This window comes from Solea solea, chromosome 19 (assembly GCF_958295425.1).
Source record: "Solea solea chromosome 19, fSolSol10.1, whole genome shotgun sequence".
NCBI classification, from domain to species: domain Eukaryota; kingdom Metazoa; phylum Chordata; class Actinopteri; order Pleuronectiformes; family Soleidae; genus Solea; species Solea solea.
The window spans coordinates 14,507,766-14,527,642 of record NC_081152.1 but is presented as its reverse complement, the minus strand read 5'-3'; the positions used below and the strand labels follow the sequence as shown (position 1 = coordinate 14,527,642).

The 19,877-nt window shown below is 41.4% G+C and overlaps 1 protein-coding gene across 2 annotated transcripts in view; it reads right to left on the bottom strand.

Annotated features, from left to right (window-relative positions):
* Positions 1-18,639, bottom strand: part of sardh (sarcosine dehydrogenase) — a 31,570-nt gene extending 12,931 nt beyond the window's left edge. The window contains exons 1-12 of one of the 2 annotated variants that reach the window (XM_058617304.1): positions 18,423-18,639; positions 16,698-16,888; positions 16,100-16,236; positions 15,345-15,523; positions 14,810-14,989; positions 13,835-13,958; positions 13,522-13,622; positions 11,886-11,990; positions 8,994-9,123; positions 7,450-7,536; positions 4,121-4,211; positions 3,844-3,985 (exon numbers count right to left, since the gene is read on the bottom strand). In XM_058617304.1, the coding sequence (XP_058473287.1) occupies positions 3,844-3,985; positions 4,121-4,211; positions 7,450-7,536; positions 8,994-9,123; positions 11,886-11,990; positions 13,522-13,622; positions 13,835-13,958; positions 14,810-14,989; positions 15,345-15,523; positions 16,100-16,236; positions 16,698-16,882 (1,461 nt within the window). In that variant the 5' untranslated portion in view covers positions 16,883-16,888; positions 18,423-18,639. The remainder of the gene's footprint in view (positions 1-3,843; positions 3,986-4,120; positions 4,212-7,449; positions 7,537-8,993; positions 9,124-11,885; positions 11,991-13,521; positions 13,623-13,834; positions 13,959-14,809; positions 14,990-15,344; positions 15,524-16,099; positions 16,237-16,697; positions 16,889-18,422) is intronic. The other variant, XM_058617305.1, reaches the window with a different exon arrangement.
* Positions 18,640-19,877: the final 1,238 nt, after the last annotated feature.

Here is a 19,877-nt window from a genome sequence, read left to right as displayed (position 1 = left end):
CGACCTCAGTGGCGGTCAATCGAACAGCGACTCCGGACGCGCAAGCACACATGTTGCCAACAGCCAACGACAAAGGTGGGGACACAGGCAATAGCGTCAGAAGACGAAGACAACAGGGAATAGCGGGAATATCAGTGTTTGTTTAAACGGTGGCTGATGTGCTCATTTGGTTTGACAAATCATGTCGTCTGTGATCCGTCATCCGTCGTTAAATGTGTGATCCCCAATCTACTGAAAGCAGCCTGTTAGTGTCCACTCCAAGGCTTCTCAAAATCAGTAATGTGTCCCCAGCTTTACATGAAGAGAACTGATGGGGGCTGATCCTGAATCTCTGCTTGATGTCTTACTCTTTCAGACATAAGACACTTATTAATCCTTGGTTTCTTTAAACTGTGCAGAAATGAGAGATTATTTTAGCCCGCCGCTCACCATCCCCCTTGTTAAAATTGACAGTCGCCCACAGTTGGTATGTTCTGCTATGCTCTCCTCCTAGCAGGCAGCTAGCTGCCTCCTGCCAAACTTCCCACACTGAGCTATATTTACCATCCATGCAACCGAGGCGGAGAAAACATGTGAGCGGCCGTGTCAGCGATGGCGTGTTCGAGTGCCGAAATAGGCTTGAATTGCCTCCTAGAAGAAAGATGATGCACGGGGACGGCTTCCTCTGCCAATCAACCCCCTAAAATACCTCTCAGCCATAATATGTGCAGTCATGATTGCAAGCGAGAGCCGGCACAATTTCCAAAAGCTCATTTAAAAAAATAATAATTAGGCGAGTGTTTCTCCCTCCTCTGCTTTGCCACCACCTACATTTATCTGAGGCGCTCCAACAGCAGTAGGGCTAGTTGCTAGGTGATGGCCCTCAGTGAGTGATTAGCAGGGACTAATGGGATTGCAGCTGAGGGTCGGACAGACCCAGTCTTACAGGATCTGTGCTCTCCATCAAGAATTCAGCCCGGCTAACCTGAGAAGCGGCGTCTACACACGGCCCGGTATTGTTGTTTGAATTGCACATCAAATGTGATGCCGTAATTATATATAATCACCATGAAAAAAAAAAAAGAAGAAAAAAAAAGACAACAGCTGACCCTGGATTTGTTATCATGCAAATGAAGACGAGGCGAGCGGGAAGGAGACAGCTGTGATGAAAGCAGGAATTTAGAGCTGTGATGATTTGGGTAAAAATATCTACTTTTATTAAAAATGTATTGAAAACGAGATTTGATACAAGTTTTAATTATTTAATTTTTTATATTATATAAGTTTAAAATTATTTATTTAGTTTTAATAATATGCTCTAATGCACAGGTCTCAAACTCGAGGCATGTGGGCCATATACGGCCCTCCTTCCAATTTGAATGCGGCCCTCCACCTTCTATCAAGTTATAATGGGAACTGGGCCATGACCTGTAGCTAGATTACAGCCAGAATACTAGATATGATTGTTAGCTGTTGTAATAAACAGTGTGCAATATTTTTATTATAATAAGAATAATAATACATGTCGTTATATGAATCACACTTTTATATGTATTACATTTAGCGTAAAATCTCATATGAGGTTGTTTAGTGTTTTTATTACTTAATTTTTTTTTATTCTATCTGTTTAAATCATTTTTTTATTGTCAACAATGTGTCGTAACAAAAAACACTTTTACTAAATTGGAAACATGCACAGTTTACTGATTTCAAATATTGAATTTGATTAGAAAAGGACGAATGGTTCAGCAGCACTACATGCTACCTTATTAATCTCGACTGTGGTCAATGGTGACTCATCAGCCCTATTCCTACCTGGCATTATCATGTGTCTTATCTCAAGTGGACAGGTTTGAAAGCACTAAAGACACACTGATAACTGATGTACGTACTTATCCACAGTCATTGTGTTTCTTTGAAAATGTACTGGTACAAATATACGTGTCAAACATCTTGGGGAAATTCTATACAAAGCGATAGAGCTCGTCTGTATCGATTTAGTTATTTTTCTTTCAATATCGTGCAGGAACAGGAGGTGCACGGCAAAACACAAACGGTGTATGTAACGTGTTGGATGTGGGAGGGTGAATGTGATAAAAACAGATGCTTTTCAGAGCCGACAGAGCTGAAAGAGATGCTACGAAATCGGTTAAAAGAAGGGGGGGAGCGGGGGGCGGCTGCTTTATTGACTCACTGTATACATCACTGGAATTTCACCACAGGTGAAGCTTTCTTTATGAAACCAGTGAGTCACAATTTGAGCTGGACGGCGTCACCGTAAGTCGACTCTTAGATTTGAAGTGTTACATAAGGCAGTTTTTCATCATCCTCGAGGTCAGGGAGCACACACACACACACACACACACACACACACACACACACACACACACACACACACACACACACACACACACAAAATAAAAAACCTTTAAAGAAGACGCATTTTCGATGCAAGCTCAGGACCAAATCTGTTCTTAAAAAGCTATTTGGGAATTAAGGTTAATTATGCATGAAAGGTGTCAGGGATGCTAAATAAAACACGCTCTAAAGAAGCAGTCGGCAGGAGTTAGAGAAGATAATGACAACATCGCTAATGGAATCTGTGTAAGCGTAAAGAGCGCCCGCGCGTGCGTGCGTGAGCGAGCGCTCGAGCAGGCGGAGAAATCGCAAAACATTTAAAGTTAAATGAAGTCTGGGACGGGAAATCATGGCTAAGTGTGTCATTAATGCATAAAATATGACGGGCCAGTCCCATTCAAAGTTTGTTCTGCGCTAAAGAGACGGAGGAAGACATCCAGAGCCAAGATCATCATCTGCAGTCATGTCGGCAGGGATCGCATCAATAAATGCAGCTGCTGGGGATACGTTACACTGATAACTGCCCTTCTGCATGAATAAGCTATGAGCTTGACCAGAGGAAGAGAAAGGACGGAGGGATGAGAAAAGAAATGACAGCTTGCTCTGTACGTTTATGTGCACAGATGTTTATCAGTTCAACGCACGTTACAGTTTCAATTTGCCAGCGAGACGCTGGGGGTTAAAGAGGCTAATGGGAGGAAAGAATCTTTCTTTCTCTCACACAAAGCACAGAAAGTGACAAGAACAAAGAGGGAGAAACACACAGGATGAACAAAGGACTAGTGAGATGGGCCTGATGTGAAAATGAGGAAACATAAGTGAAGGCTACATGGAGAGGGACTGAATGAAGGAGAGAACAGGCAAGGGAGTGCCAAAAGAAGACGGGTCAGGTTATATAGATGCTCCTGTGGTTTAAAATAAAAGAGTTAACTTTCTGCATCTATATTTAGCAAAAATCTGGACTCTGCTGCATTTGAAGAATCAATACATGTCTGGAAAGGTTTCACATCAGCTATATAAAAAAAAAAGAGTCAAAAGGTGTCTATAGATGTCTATATCCTGGCACACAATGTCCACACTTTTCCTTACCTGCCTGAAAGTAAAGCCAAGGTTAGAAAAAAAATCTACATCATTATGGTTTCATACTAAAGCTTTCAGGGAGATGCTGTGAAATAGGAGATTTCTGTTTTTACTTGAATAATTATGCTTCAAAAACCATACACAGTAACTCCTTTCAAGGCTCTTTTTTTAAATCATATCCATCTCGCTGTGCAAGTTTTACTGTGTGACATGTTCCGGAAATATAAAGCATGCGTCAAACGATACAGAACTAATTCAAGGCTCCTTTTTTTTTTTATTTCCAATTAAGGCTCGACTGCTCCTACTCAAATGAGTCATCTAACCTGAGTAGAAAAGAGAGTCCTCACTAACAAGCACAGAGACGATGACTCATGAACGCAATTTACCTTCGCCAAGACATCTTGCAGATCAAACCGCTCAGCGTACCTGATGGAAGGGGTCCTTCCTCATGTTCCGACTGGCCAGCGGCTCATCAAAGGGGAAAACCACAGAGTAGTTTTTGGCATACGACTCGTGGCTCCTCTCTCTGATCCAGCGATCGTTGTCCGTCAGCGAGTTATGGAAACGCCTGCGACGGAGGAATTCAGAGGATTAGCGCTAATCAAAGGTGTCAGATCATTCAGCAGTTATTATACTTCCTCTGCTGCCCTTTAATAGAATCAAATGCTGACATTTTTGTAGTGTTTTGAATGCACTGAGGTACCTGATGTCGTAGCCATACATGTCCTTTTCAGGGCGGCCGTGTATGATCCAGTGAGCCAGCTCTTTACCACAGCCTCCTCCCAGCATCATACCTGACACAGAAACAGCAAGAGCATTAATGAATCCATTATTACTCACTCACTCATCTTCCACCGCTTTATCCTCCACATGAGGACAGTACACCCTGGACAGGTCCAGTCCAAGCGTATAAATAATAGACTTAAGCACAGTGTTGTTCTGGCTTCTACTATTGCAATTAATGATAATACTCACGAGTAAATATGTCATCTGATTTGCTTATTTGAACATCAAATACCATGTCGGACTGCCAAATTGGGGTGGGCAGGTTTCAGATGTTCACATATTATTGGGCGACTTCTGCACAACTTCTACACAAGCATCTATGTGTCATGTGACCCCCACACATGACTGTTGTGACCTTCGTGTCCATCACTTGACCTTTGTGTGCAGCCTCTGAGCAATCTGACCTCATCTGCTGCACCTGACGGCAACAACGGCCAACAACAACAACAATTCAATGTTTTATCCACCCAGTCCCAAAACAGCCGAGTTAACGGCTGCTCCCTATTCTTTTTTTTTTTTTTTTTAAATTGCGTGTCCTGTGTACAGTTTGCATATGTACATATTCCATGAGCTGCATGCATATCAACATGCAGCGGCAGCAGGACCAGTGTGTCCTTCCATCCTTCCTTCCTTCCTTCATCCCTCTTGTGTTTCCTCTACATCTCCCTGATTTGCAGGCACTGTCACTGCTGGTCATGCCTGGGTGGACGTGTGGACGTGTGGACGTGTGGACGGAGGGGTGGATGGATGAAGACATCCAGCAAAGGCAGCTATAAATGTCAACAAAGCTAACCAGACGCATGTATCTGCCTGTGAACCCCCGATGCCTCCACTCATCGCTGTTATCCCTCCACACCGCCTTTGTACTTTGTACCAATTTCATCCGCTGCCATCACTGTCTCCGTCTACTATTGTTTGTTTACACTCTGCTCCTTTCAACGTCATTATCCTCCGCTCCCGCTGCTCTTTTCTGAACTGCTCTCGGGTCGCCTTTAGATATTTACTTTGATGTTGCTGGTATTCTACATGCTTTTTTTTTTTTAAAGATGGAAGAGACAAAAACTTAAAGAGCTGCTTTTATTGTTCTCTATCGTCATGTCAGCGTGTAGTGGAATAAAGCATTCGGTGTCTTTGCATCTTACAAGTAAAATGAAAGCTTAAAGGAAATCAGGTAAACAGAGTCCCCGACCCAACGTCTGCACATGACATCTGGCACATGTCACATGTTACCTTGTTTGTCCAGCAGAAGACCCCAAATTGTCTAAATCAAGAGGCTTAAAACGCTTCATGACCCAGAGAAGTGAACGACTAATGGAGGAAGCAGGAGGTGAATGAAAATGCAAATGTGAAAGGAGATTGCCTTGTTAAATACCTGACCAAAATGAGCAAATTAAAGCTTTTTTTTTTGTACACACAGCTTTGTCGAATGCAAACAAATACAAAAATTCATGCTTTTTAACTATGGCAGGTTTTTGTGAATCTCTAATATAAACTTCTTTAATTCTATAATAATCCTTTGACTATACACGAAACTATCAACAAATTACTTTTTTTCTTTTTCAAACTCATTAATAAATGCCTATTTCCTTGTGCAATTAGTTACTTATTATTAATAAATCACTTTATTATTGTTTGTACAGACTGTGACAGCGCTGTGACTGGTCTATGAGAAATAAAACAAAAGATTGCAAAATCAATTAGCAATTTACAGATGAATTGGGTTTTGAAATGGCTATTTCTCTTTTTGTTTTTATAGTCTCTAAACTGTGTCAGGCTGTAGCTTCATATTTGCCATAATCCTTCCATTTAAAGCAAATCTTATGCACTTTTAGTTAACCATTGTTTGAATGTTTTGTCACTGAAATTCTGCTGCAACAAGAAGAAGTCTCTTCTACCTGCGAGTGCCTTTTACTCCCTGACCTTCAGGGATTCATTCATTCATTCATTCATTCATTCATTTATTTATTTACTTTGTCGTTCACATCAGCGACTAGCTCCACGCCACTGAACACAGTGGTTTTCTGAGCCTCCACAGAGTATTGTTTTTTTGCCATTTTCAGTGCTTTAATATGTGACTAAAAAGGCTCAGCAGGTCATAAAACCCGGCAAAGTGCTCAGTATTAATGAGCGAGATATAGTGGTTCAGCTGGGTGAGAGACAAGCAATTAAACAACCGTGATCGCAGTGAATAGAGCAACGCACAATAGATGCCGATTTTTGACTGAAAAGGTTGCCAGGTAACAAGTAAAACAAGTAAGAAAATCAGCGACTGACTGGAGGCCAAAAAGAAGCAAAAAGGTGAACAGAGAGAAGACTTCAAAAGTTCACAGAGCAGCGAGCGTGATGGTCTCAGTGTTTTCCTGCAGTTCTCGCCTTCAGCCAAATGGAGACTCATGTACGTGCAGGCGTGTCCGTGCCGGTGAGACACAGAGAAGATGGCGACAGTGACACAAAACAAAAGAAGTGGACACATCTCAAGCTCCTTCTTCCATAAAAACCATTCAACCGAGTGTGGATCTGTGCGGTAATGCGCGAAGGCAAGTGTGCACACGGGACATGTATCCTGTGTGTGCATGGCTGGTCAGAAATCTATTTATTATCTAGTCACCGTAAGCAGCCAGGTGTGTCATCACTGACACCGGGCACATTTCAACAAGCCCCGTCCCAATATCAGATCACGGAGGTGAACACAATATCAAACCCTCCTCAACTTACGCGAGAACATTTGGTTTTTATTTGCATAAAAAAAAAAAAAGCTAGAGCATCGTTTCCACCCGTTTTCTTTTGTGATTTAGTGACGACTTCACCCCTTACACTCCTCTGACTCCATTTGGAAATGCTCAGCCGAGTGCGGCTCGATGTTTGTGTGTGTGCAAGTGTCGAGGTTTCTCCTCTAAAAGCCCTCCATTATTCATTTGTAGGTTGAGAGTGTCCACGGAGATTAGAAAAGATTAGGTCCAAGTCTGGAGAAAACGCTCTTCCACTATTTCTACGCGGGTTGTTTTAGTCTAATTTATTCTGCCTTTTTTTCTTTCTATGAAGATTGCGCTGACCTTTCCAGCTCTTAAGGGAAAGGTCTACACTGTGGTGTGTGTGTGTGTGTGTTAAAGTTTTCATTTGTTTTTTAAGCAACTACGACCTGGAGGAATGAGAATCTACACAGACCAGAGATGTCTTTACAGCTCCATTTCTATTCTATGCTATTCTTGGTTTCTTTAAAAGTCTTTCTGCTCCTGCTGCTCTTACCAGCACTGTTGAAGCCACATCCCAGGAAGAAACCTCGGACCTCCGGTGCTTCTCCCATCAGCGGTTTATGGTCTGCTGTGAATGATTCTGAAAACAAACAGAGAGGAGCTTAGTATAGGTGACGGTGGAGGGTTAATAACTCTTCTAGTACTTCTGCTTCTCTCTAAAGTGATTCTCATCCAAGAAGATCTCCAGTAACATGTTGGAAGAACTATCAGGGAAAGATTACAAATGAAAACGTGAGCTGCTGAATTCTAATATGGCAGAAAGAGTCTGGAAGGCAGAACACATCCTGGAAGCCCAGGCCTGCTATTATCATCCATCCAGAGTGATCAGATCACAAGCTAAGCACAGGCTCGAAGGCTCCTAATCCTTCCTGAATGTGTCCTCAGATCTGATCACAGAAACCACATTGAGAGGAGGGGTTTTTTTAGGATGCATGTGGCCACGTTCCTGAGCTGCATAAATGTTTTCTGTCCTCAGGCCGCATTAGGACACACTGTGTCGTGCTGGTATGACATCACGCCACTGATGTAGTTTACTCAGTTTTTGCCATCGAGCGTTGGAAACACGAGCCAGATCCGGGTGTTTTTCACTGCTCAGTGTACCGCGGGGAGTCGAACTGCACCGCGCTGATGAGTGGGAAATGCAGCGTCAGAGCAATTAAGTACAAGTGAAGAGACAGGGAGAATGATGAGTAAATGGAAAATAAATACCCTTAATCAGAATCCAACTTTTCAGAGAAGTTAATTACAGAAAAGCTGTCTATGTGGCATTTAGCTAATTTTCCTATCCTCCTGAGAACACACACACACACACACAGAGAGAAGACACTCATTATGTTCGTAAGACCTAGATCATGGTTAAGAGTTCTCTAGTCAGCTCACTTTCTTCCCAGATAAACAGTCGAGGACGCGGTGAGCTCGCATGAATATTTATCGCGCAGTGCGGAGCACTTATGTAAATAAAACACTTGAAATGAAATAAAAGCCATAAACTGAGTGACAGATGAAAAAAAACAACATTTTCCCTCTCGGTTTATTTCAGACCTTCAACCTTTTTTCTTCCATCCACCTTTGACACTTCTACTTCTGTTGTTGTCTTTCCTTCTTTTTTTTTTATTAATATCTTCAGTTCTCAAGGTCCATTTATACAATTCTTTCAGCCGCTTTCGTTCTGCTATGCCAGTTTTGTTTGTTTTCCATCCGTCTTTATACTCTGCGTTTGTCTTGTTTCACATCACAACATCACATTGACTCACAAATCCACCTTGGTACCAAACCTCTTGAGCCTGCGCAGCTACAGGTGGACTCACTCAACCTGACTGTGTGATATCACCCGGACAAGGACTCGGACTAATCACATCGTCTCATGCTCATACCTGACACACAGTGAGCCCACGAGCTCAGGTATTCATGAGCAGCAGCAGTACAACAGAGCTGTCCAATTTAAAAAGTGTCATGATCGCTGCTTGTTCCCTGTCGTAAAGAATAACGTTATGAAATGTGGGTGTTTTCAATGTGTGTGTGTGTGTGTGTGTGTACCTGGTCCACAGACTGTAGACTTGATGCCAGTCTGCTCCAGTTTGGGGACTCTGTTGATCGCTCCCTCGATATGTTGCGTGAATACATCCCAGTCCAGGTCAAACAAGCTGAAGGCAAACTTATCAGATACCTAGGAAATAAAAAAATTCAAATAAAAAAACAAACAAAGACCAACAGGTGAATTCCTCATTTTCTGGCCTTTAATTGAATTTCTATGTATTTATTTGTCCCTTAATTATAATTCTTACTTTTTTCTTCTTCTTCTATCTATTATATTATTTGGGTTTCAGGAGTATCTTTATAACTCTGCCTTTTTGTGTGTTTTCCATTTTTACCCGATACATTCTGCCCTGTGAATGTGTTCGTTATATTAGAATTAGTAGAATTTGACCTCTGCATCTAACCCATTATTCTTATTACTGCACACACCAGTAGTGAACACACACACACACAAGCAGTGGGGGGATTGGATGCCTTGCTCAGGGGGACTCAAGCCCTTGGATTGAACCGGCGACCTCTCTGTTACAAGCCCAACTCTTTGCCTCTTGGGGATGTGCTGCTCGCACACAACGATATGTCTGTGTGTTTTATATATAGATGGAAGACAATTTGTTTTACATTGGGGGTTTTTTCCCACCTTTTTACAAAGAAATCCACATTTTCGCAGCCGTTTCATACGTCTGTATTATTTCTCTTTCTCGTGAGCGTCGCACTCGTCACAGTGAACCCAGACCACGTCACAAATATGACACTGTGTAAATGAAGTGGCCACTGCAGCTGCATCACTTCCTGCGAGTCAAATCACTGTAAAACCGCTCATTGCTCTCTCAGCAGGGCGTCAACAAATCAAACCCTTCACTCTCAGTACTTTGTCCAAGCTTTAATTTGCCCCGATTTGGACCACTGCCACTCTGTCCCCGTCAGCTCAGCTGGGCAAAAAAAAAATCGGCCTCTTTTTTACTCCTCTCCTGGCTTGTAAGTAGCAACTACTGCTCTTAATTCCCACCAAAGGAAATCCTAGGACACATTCTAAAGACAACAAACTTGAGCAACTCCTGAAATCTTAAGTTAGAAGAGACAACGGAGTTCCTGTGGCTGTAAACGAAGCATCAGTGAGCGATACTTTCAGTAATGATTATCACTTTAACGTTGCGTGAAGGTGCAAGCCGACAGTTCCTTCTTTCATGGGAACTTAAGTGTGCATTAGCGAGTATCTGGAGAATATGAGGAGCAGCGCTCGGGGTCCTAGACGCTACGTTTGTCTGAATCCTTCCCAAGCCATCGATCCTGCTCATCTTCACTTAGTAGGCATCCTCCATTCTCTCCGTCTCCCTCTCTGTATCGCCCTCTTTTCTCCGCCACAGCCGCCTCGAGACATCAAAGCAACACTCGGCTGCAGAACGAGAACAAAAGGAGCTGCTTCGGCACAAAGAACTCCTCTAATATGTCGACAAGGAGGCGGCCAAATGGAAAAGACGGAAAAGTCTTCAAGTCACTTAAGAGAGGCAAAACGGCACCGTCAGTGTCCTACAGGAAAAAAACCCTCATTCATATACACAAGAACAGCTTCAACAGATTGTTTTTAGTATTACATTAAGACTGAGGAGTAACGGAGGGATAACCATGAGGAGACAGAGACAGAAAGGCCTGCTATCAGATTTGCCAGCCTTGCCATCAAAGACAGAACACATCCATGAGGACAAAGACCACCTATTGACTCATCGGCTTTTACAAAGATCAATCTCCCCCCAAAAAAAGCATCCTTTCAGACCCTGTGTTTAAAAAAAACAAAACCCTGCCTGAGTTTCTATTTTTCACACTCATTTGTTATTTCAGTCTTTTGTAGAAATGCTTTGGTTTAATGTTCCAAAGAAAAGTGACTTCACCGGAGGAGAAGTTAAAAATAAGGTCTGTGGGTGGGTGATAATACATTCTCCTTCAGGGCATACATTATGCTCATCGGTCTGCCTATTAGAAGTGAATTAGTGTGAGTGAATGTAGTAAGACACTTGAGATGGCTCTCTTTTTGATCACTTATTAAAGAGAAAAAAAAAGGATTTTCTTCTGTGCATCCTTATAGAAGACATGGGAACACTTCTCATGATTTAGTCTCAATGTTACCGTTTGGTGCGTTCATTCATTTCCAGCCAATTAGATGACTGTATGTATTGTCCTTTTTCAGAATTTCCCAAAAACTACTCTGTTAGACTTGAACTAATTCGACATGCTGCAGACTGAAGAGGATACATCAACCCAGTGCTCAAAACACTTGACTGAATGCCACTGCAGTACAGGATCGATATTTAAGTATCACTGCTTTCTACCTGCTGCTTTATTGCGTTTTATTGGTCTTTTTTTATTTTTTGTAAGGTGTCCTTGGGTGTTCTGTACGGAAGAGCATTAGGGTAAAAAAAAAAATAGAAAACATGAAAGAAAAAAGAAAACATGAATTCTGAGATTAACATCAGAATTCTGAGATTAAAGTCAGAATTCTGAGAAAAAGAGTCAGAAACTTTATTCTCGGAATTCAGATTTTTACTGACTTTAATCTCAGAATTCTAACTTTAATACTTTAATAAAATCAGAATTCTGATATTAAAGTAAATCAGAATTCTGAGATTAAAGTCAGAATTCTGAGATTAAAGTAAATCAGAATTCCGAGATTAAATTCAATTCGGAGAAAAAAGCAACCTTTTTAACCTCACCATTCATGCTGTTTTATAATTGTTTTCTTTCTTTCAATTTTATGTTTGACATATGGCCCTTTATACTCTTCTGTATATAAAATGTATTATAATTATTATAACTATGATCACTAACTACAGCGCAGTTACATTTTACGTTTGACTCGACTTGAGATAATCAATCTTTCGTTGACACTCTTCGTCTTACCTCGTCCCAGAAGACGGGGTTTTGTTCATAGCCACCGACAGACAGGGCGTCACCTTGGAGCCGCAGGTACACTGATGCATCATGGTCCCTGACATTAGGCATGTTCTGCGAAGAAGAGAGGAAACACAAAGAGAAGCATTTCAAATGTGACCAATACGTCAATTAGTGGAAAACCACCAGATAAGAATAACAGAAGTTTGACTTTAGAATTTATTAGCAATCTAAATATACACCTTTATTAAAGCGGGATAATCCATTGACTACTCCTAATCTTTTCTCAGCATATGTAGAAGACAGTGTATACAACGACAGACAGACCAAGTAGACATTGTCGTGAAATGCTTGCACACTGAAAGAATGTGTGTTGTGACTTGTATTCATTCTGTCGCGGGTGCTTTTCATTCCAAAGTCAACTACAAGAACATTTGCTGATTGACATTTAGAAAATGGCTCAGCGCGTTTTTAACAAAAGCCAAAGAAAAAAAGCTCCTCTACAGTGTGGAGCACGGTCAGGAAAGCTGCGATCATTACTGAGCACTGCAGCACAGTCTGTCCTTCACAATCTCAGACAGGAACACCACATCAGCAAGTTTATCGTTTGTATTATTATTATTCAAGCTCATTACATCTATTCACACATGCGTCTACAGTCTGCAGGAGATGTTTTGACCCAGAGTTCCTCACCCACTGCAGTGGGAAACATTATTTCCTGTCTGAGCTCACGTCAACGTACAGTAATTCTGCTTAAGCTGCTCTTAAACCGCAGAACAGAGGGAAGAGGCTGTGACAATCTGTCGAAAACAAAGCCAGCAGCCTCTGGATGCTGCTGAGCAGTCGTACATGTGTACACTAGATGAACACACACACACACACACACACACACACACGTTTGCAGACTCACAACGGCAGAGTCACTGTGACTCACTAACAGCGCACACAAGCCATGGCGAAGTCGAAATGTATACACCGACATTTATGTCTACAACCTAAACAAACTCCAGTTATTACACATCATTCAGACACACCTTGGCTATTATAGGCTGAAAGTGTGGTCATAGTGCCCCCTGTTGGTTACATGGAATTAATACAATACACAGGATGGAGTTTCTGTCCTGGAGAGTTTTTAGAAAGACATAAAAACATTGAAAAGCGATACAGGGGATACTAAAACACATAAGAAGCAAAACAAACAAACAAAAATAATGGGAGTTGTGGAGCAATAGTAGGTTTTTAAAGACAATTATTAAAAGGCAACTCTGGTCTTTAACTTTGTCTTAGGGAATTTTAAAAGCAGCTGGTTAGCCGACCTGATAAAATATTACATCATAAAACTACCGCCTGTGAGTGACTGAAAAAAGCACCAGAAACTGAGGAAAAATATGTCAAACAACAGAATAGAAAACAAGGATCCACCAAAGAGTTAAATGGTGTATATATACACATATATGTATATATATACATATATACACATTTATATGTACATATATATATATGTATATATATATATATATATACATATATATACTTATATGTGTATATATATATATATACATATATGTGTATGTATGTATGTATATATATATACACAGTATATATGTATATATAAATATATATAAATAAGCAGAAGCAGTCCTACCTGAATGCCGTCAATCCTCTCGGTCACTACATAGGCATGATGCATCGCTATGAGCGGCACCTTGACTCCAGCCATTTCCCCCAGCTTGGTGGCCCACACACCTGTATGTAACAAAAAGAGACAAAACAAAGTGTTCACATCAAACCACCTGTGCAACCATCTGTTGCATGAACCCAATTTCAACTATAACTTATTGTGAGCAGTGCGTGTCGTTTTTTGTTTTTTTTACTACAACACAAACTAACTAAAAAACAAAGTCCTCGTCTTTGTGATTTGGAAGGATGAGTCGGCCGGTTCCTCCCTCTCCCCTCACCTGCACAGTTCACCACGCACGCCGTTTCAATCGTCCCGTGTGGAGTCTCCACTGCCTTCACCCTCTTCACGCCCAGGTCGTCCGTGCGTACGTTAATGCCAGTCACAGGGCAGTTCTCGATCACCTGACGTAAGAGTGGAGGAAAGTGTGTGGAGTTACTCGCGCGTCACATGGAGATGCAGCATGTGGACATTTCCTTCCCTCACAGCACGAAATGAACGGGAGAATAACACAAACTCTGTGTTTACAAGTGTAGCTTTGGATTGTATGGTATGTATTGTATTATGTTTTTCCATTTACAAGTTCATGTTGATTTTTTTTCCCTCCTTAAAACCACATTTTACAAAATGACCAAAAAAATGATTCAAAACAAGTTTGCATTTAGAACCGGTTCCACGTTACTGGAACAATTATTCACCACCTGCTTGTGTTAATCTGAAGGACTGCCGTTGGGGTTTGGACTGCAGTGCTGCACCAAGTGGCATTTAAAGAGAAATGACTCGCCCAGCCCGACTTGTATGTGCGCTCATCATATTTGGCCAATAAAGCCAATTCTGATTCAGAATCATTTGAAATTAAACAGCTGGAGCAGCATACGGCTAACTGGGATCATTTAGTAAGTGTTTTGGATTCCACAGTCTGCTTTCCAGTAGCTGAATAAACCATCTTTCCAAAAAGAAAACCTATTGTATATGAGGAAACAAACATGCCACGCATTTCAAATGCCTTACATTTTTTCCCCATTTCAAACAACAAATAATGTTATGCTGCACACAAGGTCATGACATGGCTATCGGGACTAAAGTCTCATGTTTGCATAGGGGAGCTATTTTTACACCATGTTATGTCACACGCGCACAAATCGAACCAAACACGCTGACTTCTTTGAATGTTGGGTAACGATCTTAACCATTCCACTGCGCTCAAGGTAATTCAACTTAAATATATATGATCATTTATGAACTGATATTTTACCGTGGCTCCCCTGGCAGACGCAGCTCTGGCCAGCGTGGTGCAGGTGCCGGCCGGGTCCATGGTGCCGTCTTTCGGCACGTACAGCGTTCCGTACAGATCGTCGACGTTCATCAGAGGATACAAGTCCTTTGTCTCCGCAGGTGACAGCACGTGGGACTCGATGCCGTAGACTTTACCCAGCTGGAAATGAGGGGATAAGTTGCTGTGGTCATTTGTGGTCACAAACACCTTTTGATACCCAAATTTGAGCCGGCCCACTGTCAGAGATCATTCAAGCATAAATATCAACCACTAAAACTCATTTATCAAGAAATAATGTGCTTATTACTATTATTACTATTTTTGGTAGAAAATTCATGGATAGCAACAATCACTTTATTTTATCATTAAATATATAATTTCCATTCATGTCGAGCAACTAAAAGGGCAAATCAGCAATCAGCTTCACATTTTGAAGAGGTAACTGTAAATAGAGTAGTAGCAGGTACCATTCAGGTCTTTACCCAACCCAGCAGCTATCCTTTCCTCTTCTTACCGACATGAGGCGCTTGTACTCGTCCAGTCTCTGTTTGTTGGAAGCGATGAAGAGTCCTCCGTTCTCGATCCAGCCTGTGTGGAGACCGGTCTCCTCCTCCAAGTCTTTACTGATCACGTTCCTGGTGTGGGCCAGGAGCTCCACCTCGACATCACTGGGACGGAGCTGCCACAGCAAACCTAATAATGAATACACAAGATAAGAATGCATGTGGAGTATGTACAATGTACACATACATGTACAAATGCAATGTTTTCATCTGCAAAGACCAAAACTGGTGGATATACAGTTAAAAATCCAGTGTTTAGTGGGATTTGTTGACAGGAATTGACAGTGGATGTGGAAAGAGGTTCTGCAGCATTTGATGAAGGACCACCAGGGAGTGGAGCCAGGAATCGAACTCTCAACCTGTTGTTGAAAGACGACTCGCTCTACCACTGAGCCACCGAGGCCACTGCGCTGTCACTGTTTGTGTGTTCTTACCATTGAGATGTCACTAACTCTAACACACTTGAACTTCAAGGAGGCACCAAATTATTTACAGGCTACTGTTGTACTTTCACGTATTATCAGAATATATAATCCATCTTTTTTCTTTTTTTTACTGGCTTACACTCTGCATGTGACAAAACTGTTGACAAGTTAAGATTAAGAGTTGCGTATGTGTATGGTTTATTGTTAAAAAACAGTCTGAATATTTCAGCATGCGGTGAATGCATCACCTGTGCATCACCCGTGCTCTCACAGTGCGTTACCTGCAGTGTGCCAGGTGGTGCCGGCGGTCAGTCTGTCTCTCTCCAGCAGCACCACGTTGGTCATACCCATTTTAGCCAGGTGATAGACGGTCTGACAGCCGAGACTTCCTCCTCCGATCACCACCGCGTCTGCTGACCTGAGGCAGGCGGCAGATAACTGCAGGTGAGCTGAGAACAACGACTTTGAAAGTGGGATGAGGATGAAGACAGAGATCCAGTCAGAGACACAGTTCACTTAATTGAAACCAGCTTAATTTAAATAATTTTTTTATTAATTTTAATTTTTTTTGTAATAAAGAAATAGGTGGATGAATTATACTACGGTCAGTATGTTTCTTGTATAAATGTGTAATAGTTTGCCTTTCATACAGTATGTACTTTAACCAAGGGGCTTGCATTATGGATGCTGCTACCATGTTTCTATGGAAGCCTGAACGGACCAACAAGTCAGCGTACATAAACATAAACAAACAGCGTACACAAGTAGGTACACAATTACTGTTTAAAATGATCATATGAGAAATGTCCAAATGTCCAAATGTCCAAACGTTAGCCCATACTATAATAGAGCAAGCACTCCTCCCGTCCGTCCACTCACCTGGGCAAAGGTTTCGTGGGTCCAGAGGAAACGCCATCTTCCTGTTTGAGCGTTTTCTCGTAGGGAACATTTTTTTCCTGGGTGGGCGTCGAGCTGTACGAGCGAGCACTTGTCCGGCACAGAGGAGAGACAGGGGGACGCACGGTCAACACCATCCGCCGAACTGCGGTCCCCAGGAAGGCCATGGTCTGCTGTGGACACACACACACACAGAGTCTCAGAATATATCAGAATATGAGGGCAAGTTTCAACATACAGAGAAAGTCACTTTAATTTAAATATCTTTTAAAATAAACTAAATTTAGAGCCAAAGTTATGGAACGCTGTGTCACAGGTAAAGGCATCAATCTATGGAATAACTTGTGTGTTGTTTTAAAATGTGAAGAGATGCTTAAGTAAAAAACACTTTGCTGCAAACAGAGCCATAAGTAAATGACTTACATAGAGATTGTTTACACTACAGCCATATGCTTTTCTGTTCAGTTGCAGCATTTGCCATACTTGTTACACTAGTTTTGATTGCTCCATGTTCTATATATCAATTATGGCAGCAGTAATGAACGTCTGTAGGGTATAATTATTGCGTTATAATACAAGAGTAGTTCATTTTCAAATGGTATGTCATGTGGCAATGCTCCATCACATTATAAATCTATTGCACAGTGAATTAAAAAAAATACAAAGCGATATTTCCCCCCACATTTGTTCAGCCATCTGTTTAAAACAGTAAGGTTTCATGATTCCATGGCTGGAACCATGGAGCTCCAGTTCCAGCCAGCAAACACCTGCACTGATTAGAGTCCTGGATTACTACAACCAGGTTTTCAAGCCCGCTACTCAATCTGTAATCTGACTAGACTGGAGGTGGCCCGAGATCAAGGTCCACAGAGAGAAAGAGCCTAGTTCAGCTGCAACTTCAACATGGCCACTGTATTAGACTTTGGAGTCAGAAGGCAAAAACAGTCCCGACTTCATGCATCCACTTTCTCAACCACGTCACTGCTGCGTACAGTGAGAGGGAACAAACCCTGCAGCATTACTTCTACATAAGACTCGGTAATCCTGTTATCACATCGGTGACTTGTCATCTGGTTTGCAGAATAAAAAAGGTCAAACAAAACTAGTGTTTTACAACTTCGACAGTGAAGTAACTTAAGATGACGTACTGCACTCTTTCACAGTACGTGGACCTGCAAAGACAGAACCCAGGTAAACAGGCTCAGGCTCCCTCTGATCAGGCAAAGATCCGGTTTGACAGACATTTGAATTATTCTTCAAATGTCGTTCTCTTTCTCAAATATACAGGTCTGTTCTTGTTGGCTGCAAACTGTACAAACTGTGCAGCTGCAGCTGTAGCGTTTCAAATATACAGCTTAGAAGCAGAGCAGACACTTTGAAGTGACAACAGCATGGTCTGCAGCAACAGCAACAATATGTCAAGGTGAACAAACATGAACACATGAAGTATTTTTAAGTTTGTTATTTCAAATAAGCATCAATATGAGTCAGTAAACAAGATTTTTAATATATTTTTGATAACTGAGCCCCTGCCCCTGAAATGTCTGCACACGCCACTGGAGCAGCTCACTCACTTATGAATTAGAGGATAAACAACAACTTTTAAACACGCCTGAAACACTACATGTAGCGAGCGACGTGGCATTAAACGCAGCATTTGTCCTGCAGCATGACAGACAGACAGCCGCGGGTTTGCCTTCCACTTACGTTTAGTTACTCTTGTTACACGGCTCGGTTTATAGTCCGCGCGAAACTCCACACGAGATCCTTGGAGCTGGAATGGAGCAGTTTGCAGAGGCACACACACACACACAGAGAGAGAGAAGGGGAAGGAGTCTGAAGTGCGGTAAAGGAAAGAAAAATGGCTGAATGATTTCACTCGCCAGAGGGAGAAAGTGAGGTTTAAAAGCGAGCTGCTGTTGTAGTTCCTGTTTTCACCCTCACCCCTCCTTCTCCCCCGCCTCCTCCTCCCCACGCAGTGTCACTGTCAGTCCACAGATCATGAGTGTATTTATTTTCTGTGCAGCAGCAGCAGACAGTAAAGTGATTCTCAGATTGATTAATTTATTTATTTATTTATCAATAAGGTCAAACAGCTGAACTAACAGCTGACACTGTGGAAACCGTATTAGTCGTTATCAGTGTTATTATGATAGTGGATACTGATGACATCTAATGAACTCATTTGGTAAAAAAAAAAGAATCATCAATAATAATCAATCATCCATAATCTGGCAAGAAGAATGATGAAACTCTATGGAAGTCCTATTTAATGATTGTGAATGTGCTTTAAATTATTACTAGGTATTGTTATATATTCATAATATATGCACATATATATGCATATACAGTATATATATACATACATATACATACATATATATATATACATATATAAACTCAGAAATTAAACTAGCATAACATGCAACCACTACAACTGGACTATAATTTAACATCTTAATCAAGAAATAATAATGTACTTTACTATTTTTGCTGGGGTTTTTGTAAAATGGTTAATTTGAGAAAATGACACTACTAATTATATTTTAGCATTAAAAATATCATTTCTGTTGAAGCGCTTCTACATACTGGTGTATTAACCATTACAGAAACATGGTGGTGGTCTAAGACTCTGTTAATTTGTTAAGCAGTGCATATATACACTGTATGTATAGATCTGTGTGTGTGTGTGTGTGTGTGTTTTAAAATATGGGAGAACTATTGGAAACATTAAGGATGATTAAGAATGATTCTCAACTGCAACAACATATCAAATAAAAATATTGTGTAGTGGAAAAACATTGTGGGGTGATGTATTACATTTCACTATATGTTGGCATAGTGTATGTGTGTGTGTGTGTGTGTGTCTGGGGAGATGTTGGTGTAACAGCTGCTGGAGCCACTGAAGTCCTGAAGGGCCAGAGACCAAACCAAGCAAAAGTGTGTGTGCATGTTTTAAATAGGCTGTGTGGTCCAGTTGTCAAAGAAACCTCCATTTATGAGGACATTTTTACCTTTTTGGATGCTTTATTGGGCTTTTTGAGGATTAAGACCAAGTTTTAGGGTTAGGGTTAGACATTCAGTTGTGATAGTTAAGGTTAGGGTATGAGTGTCCACACAAATGATGCATGTGTGTGCGCGTGTGTGTGTGAGAGAGAGAGA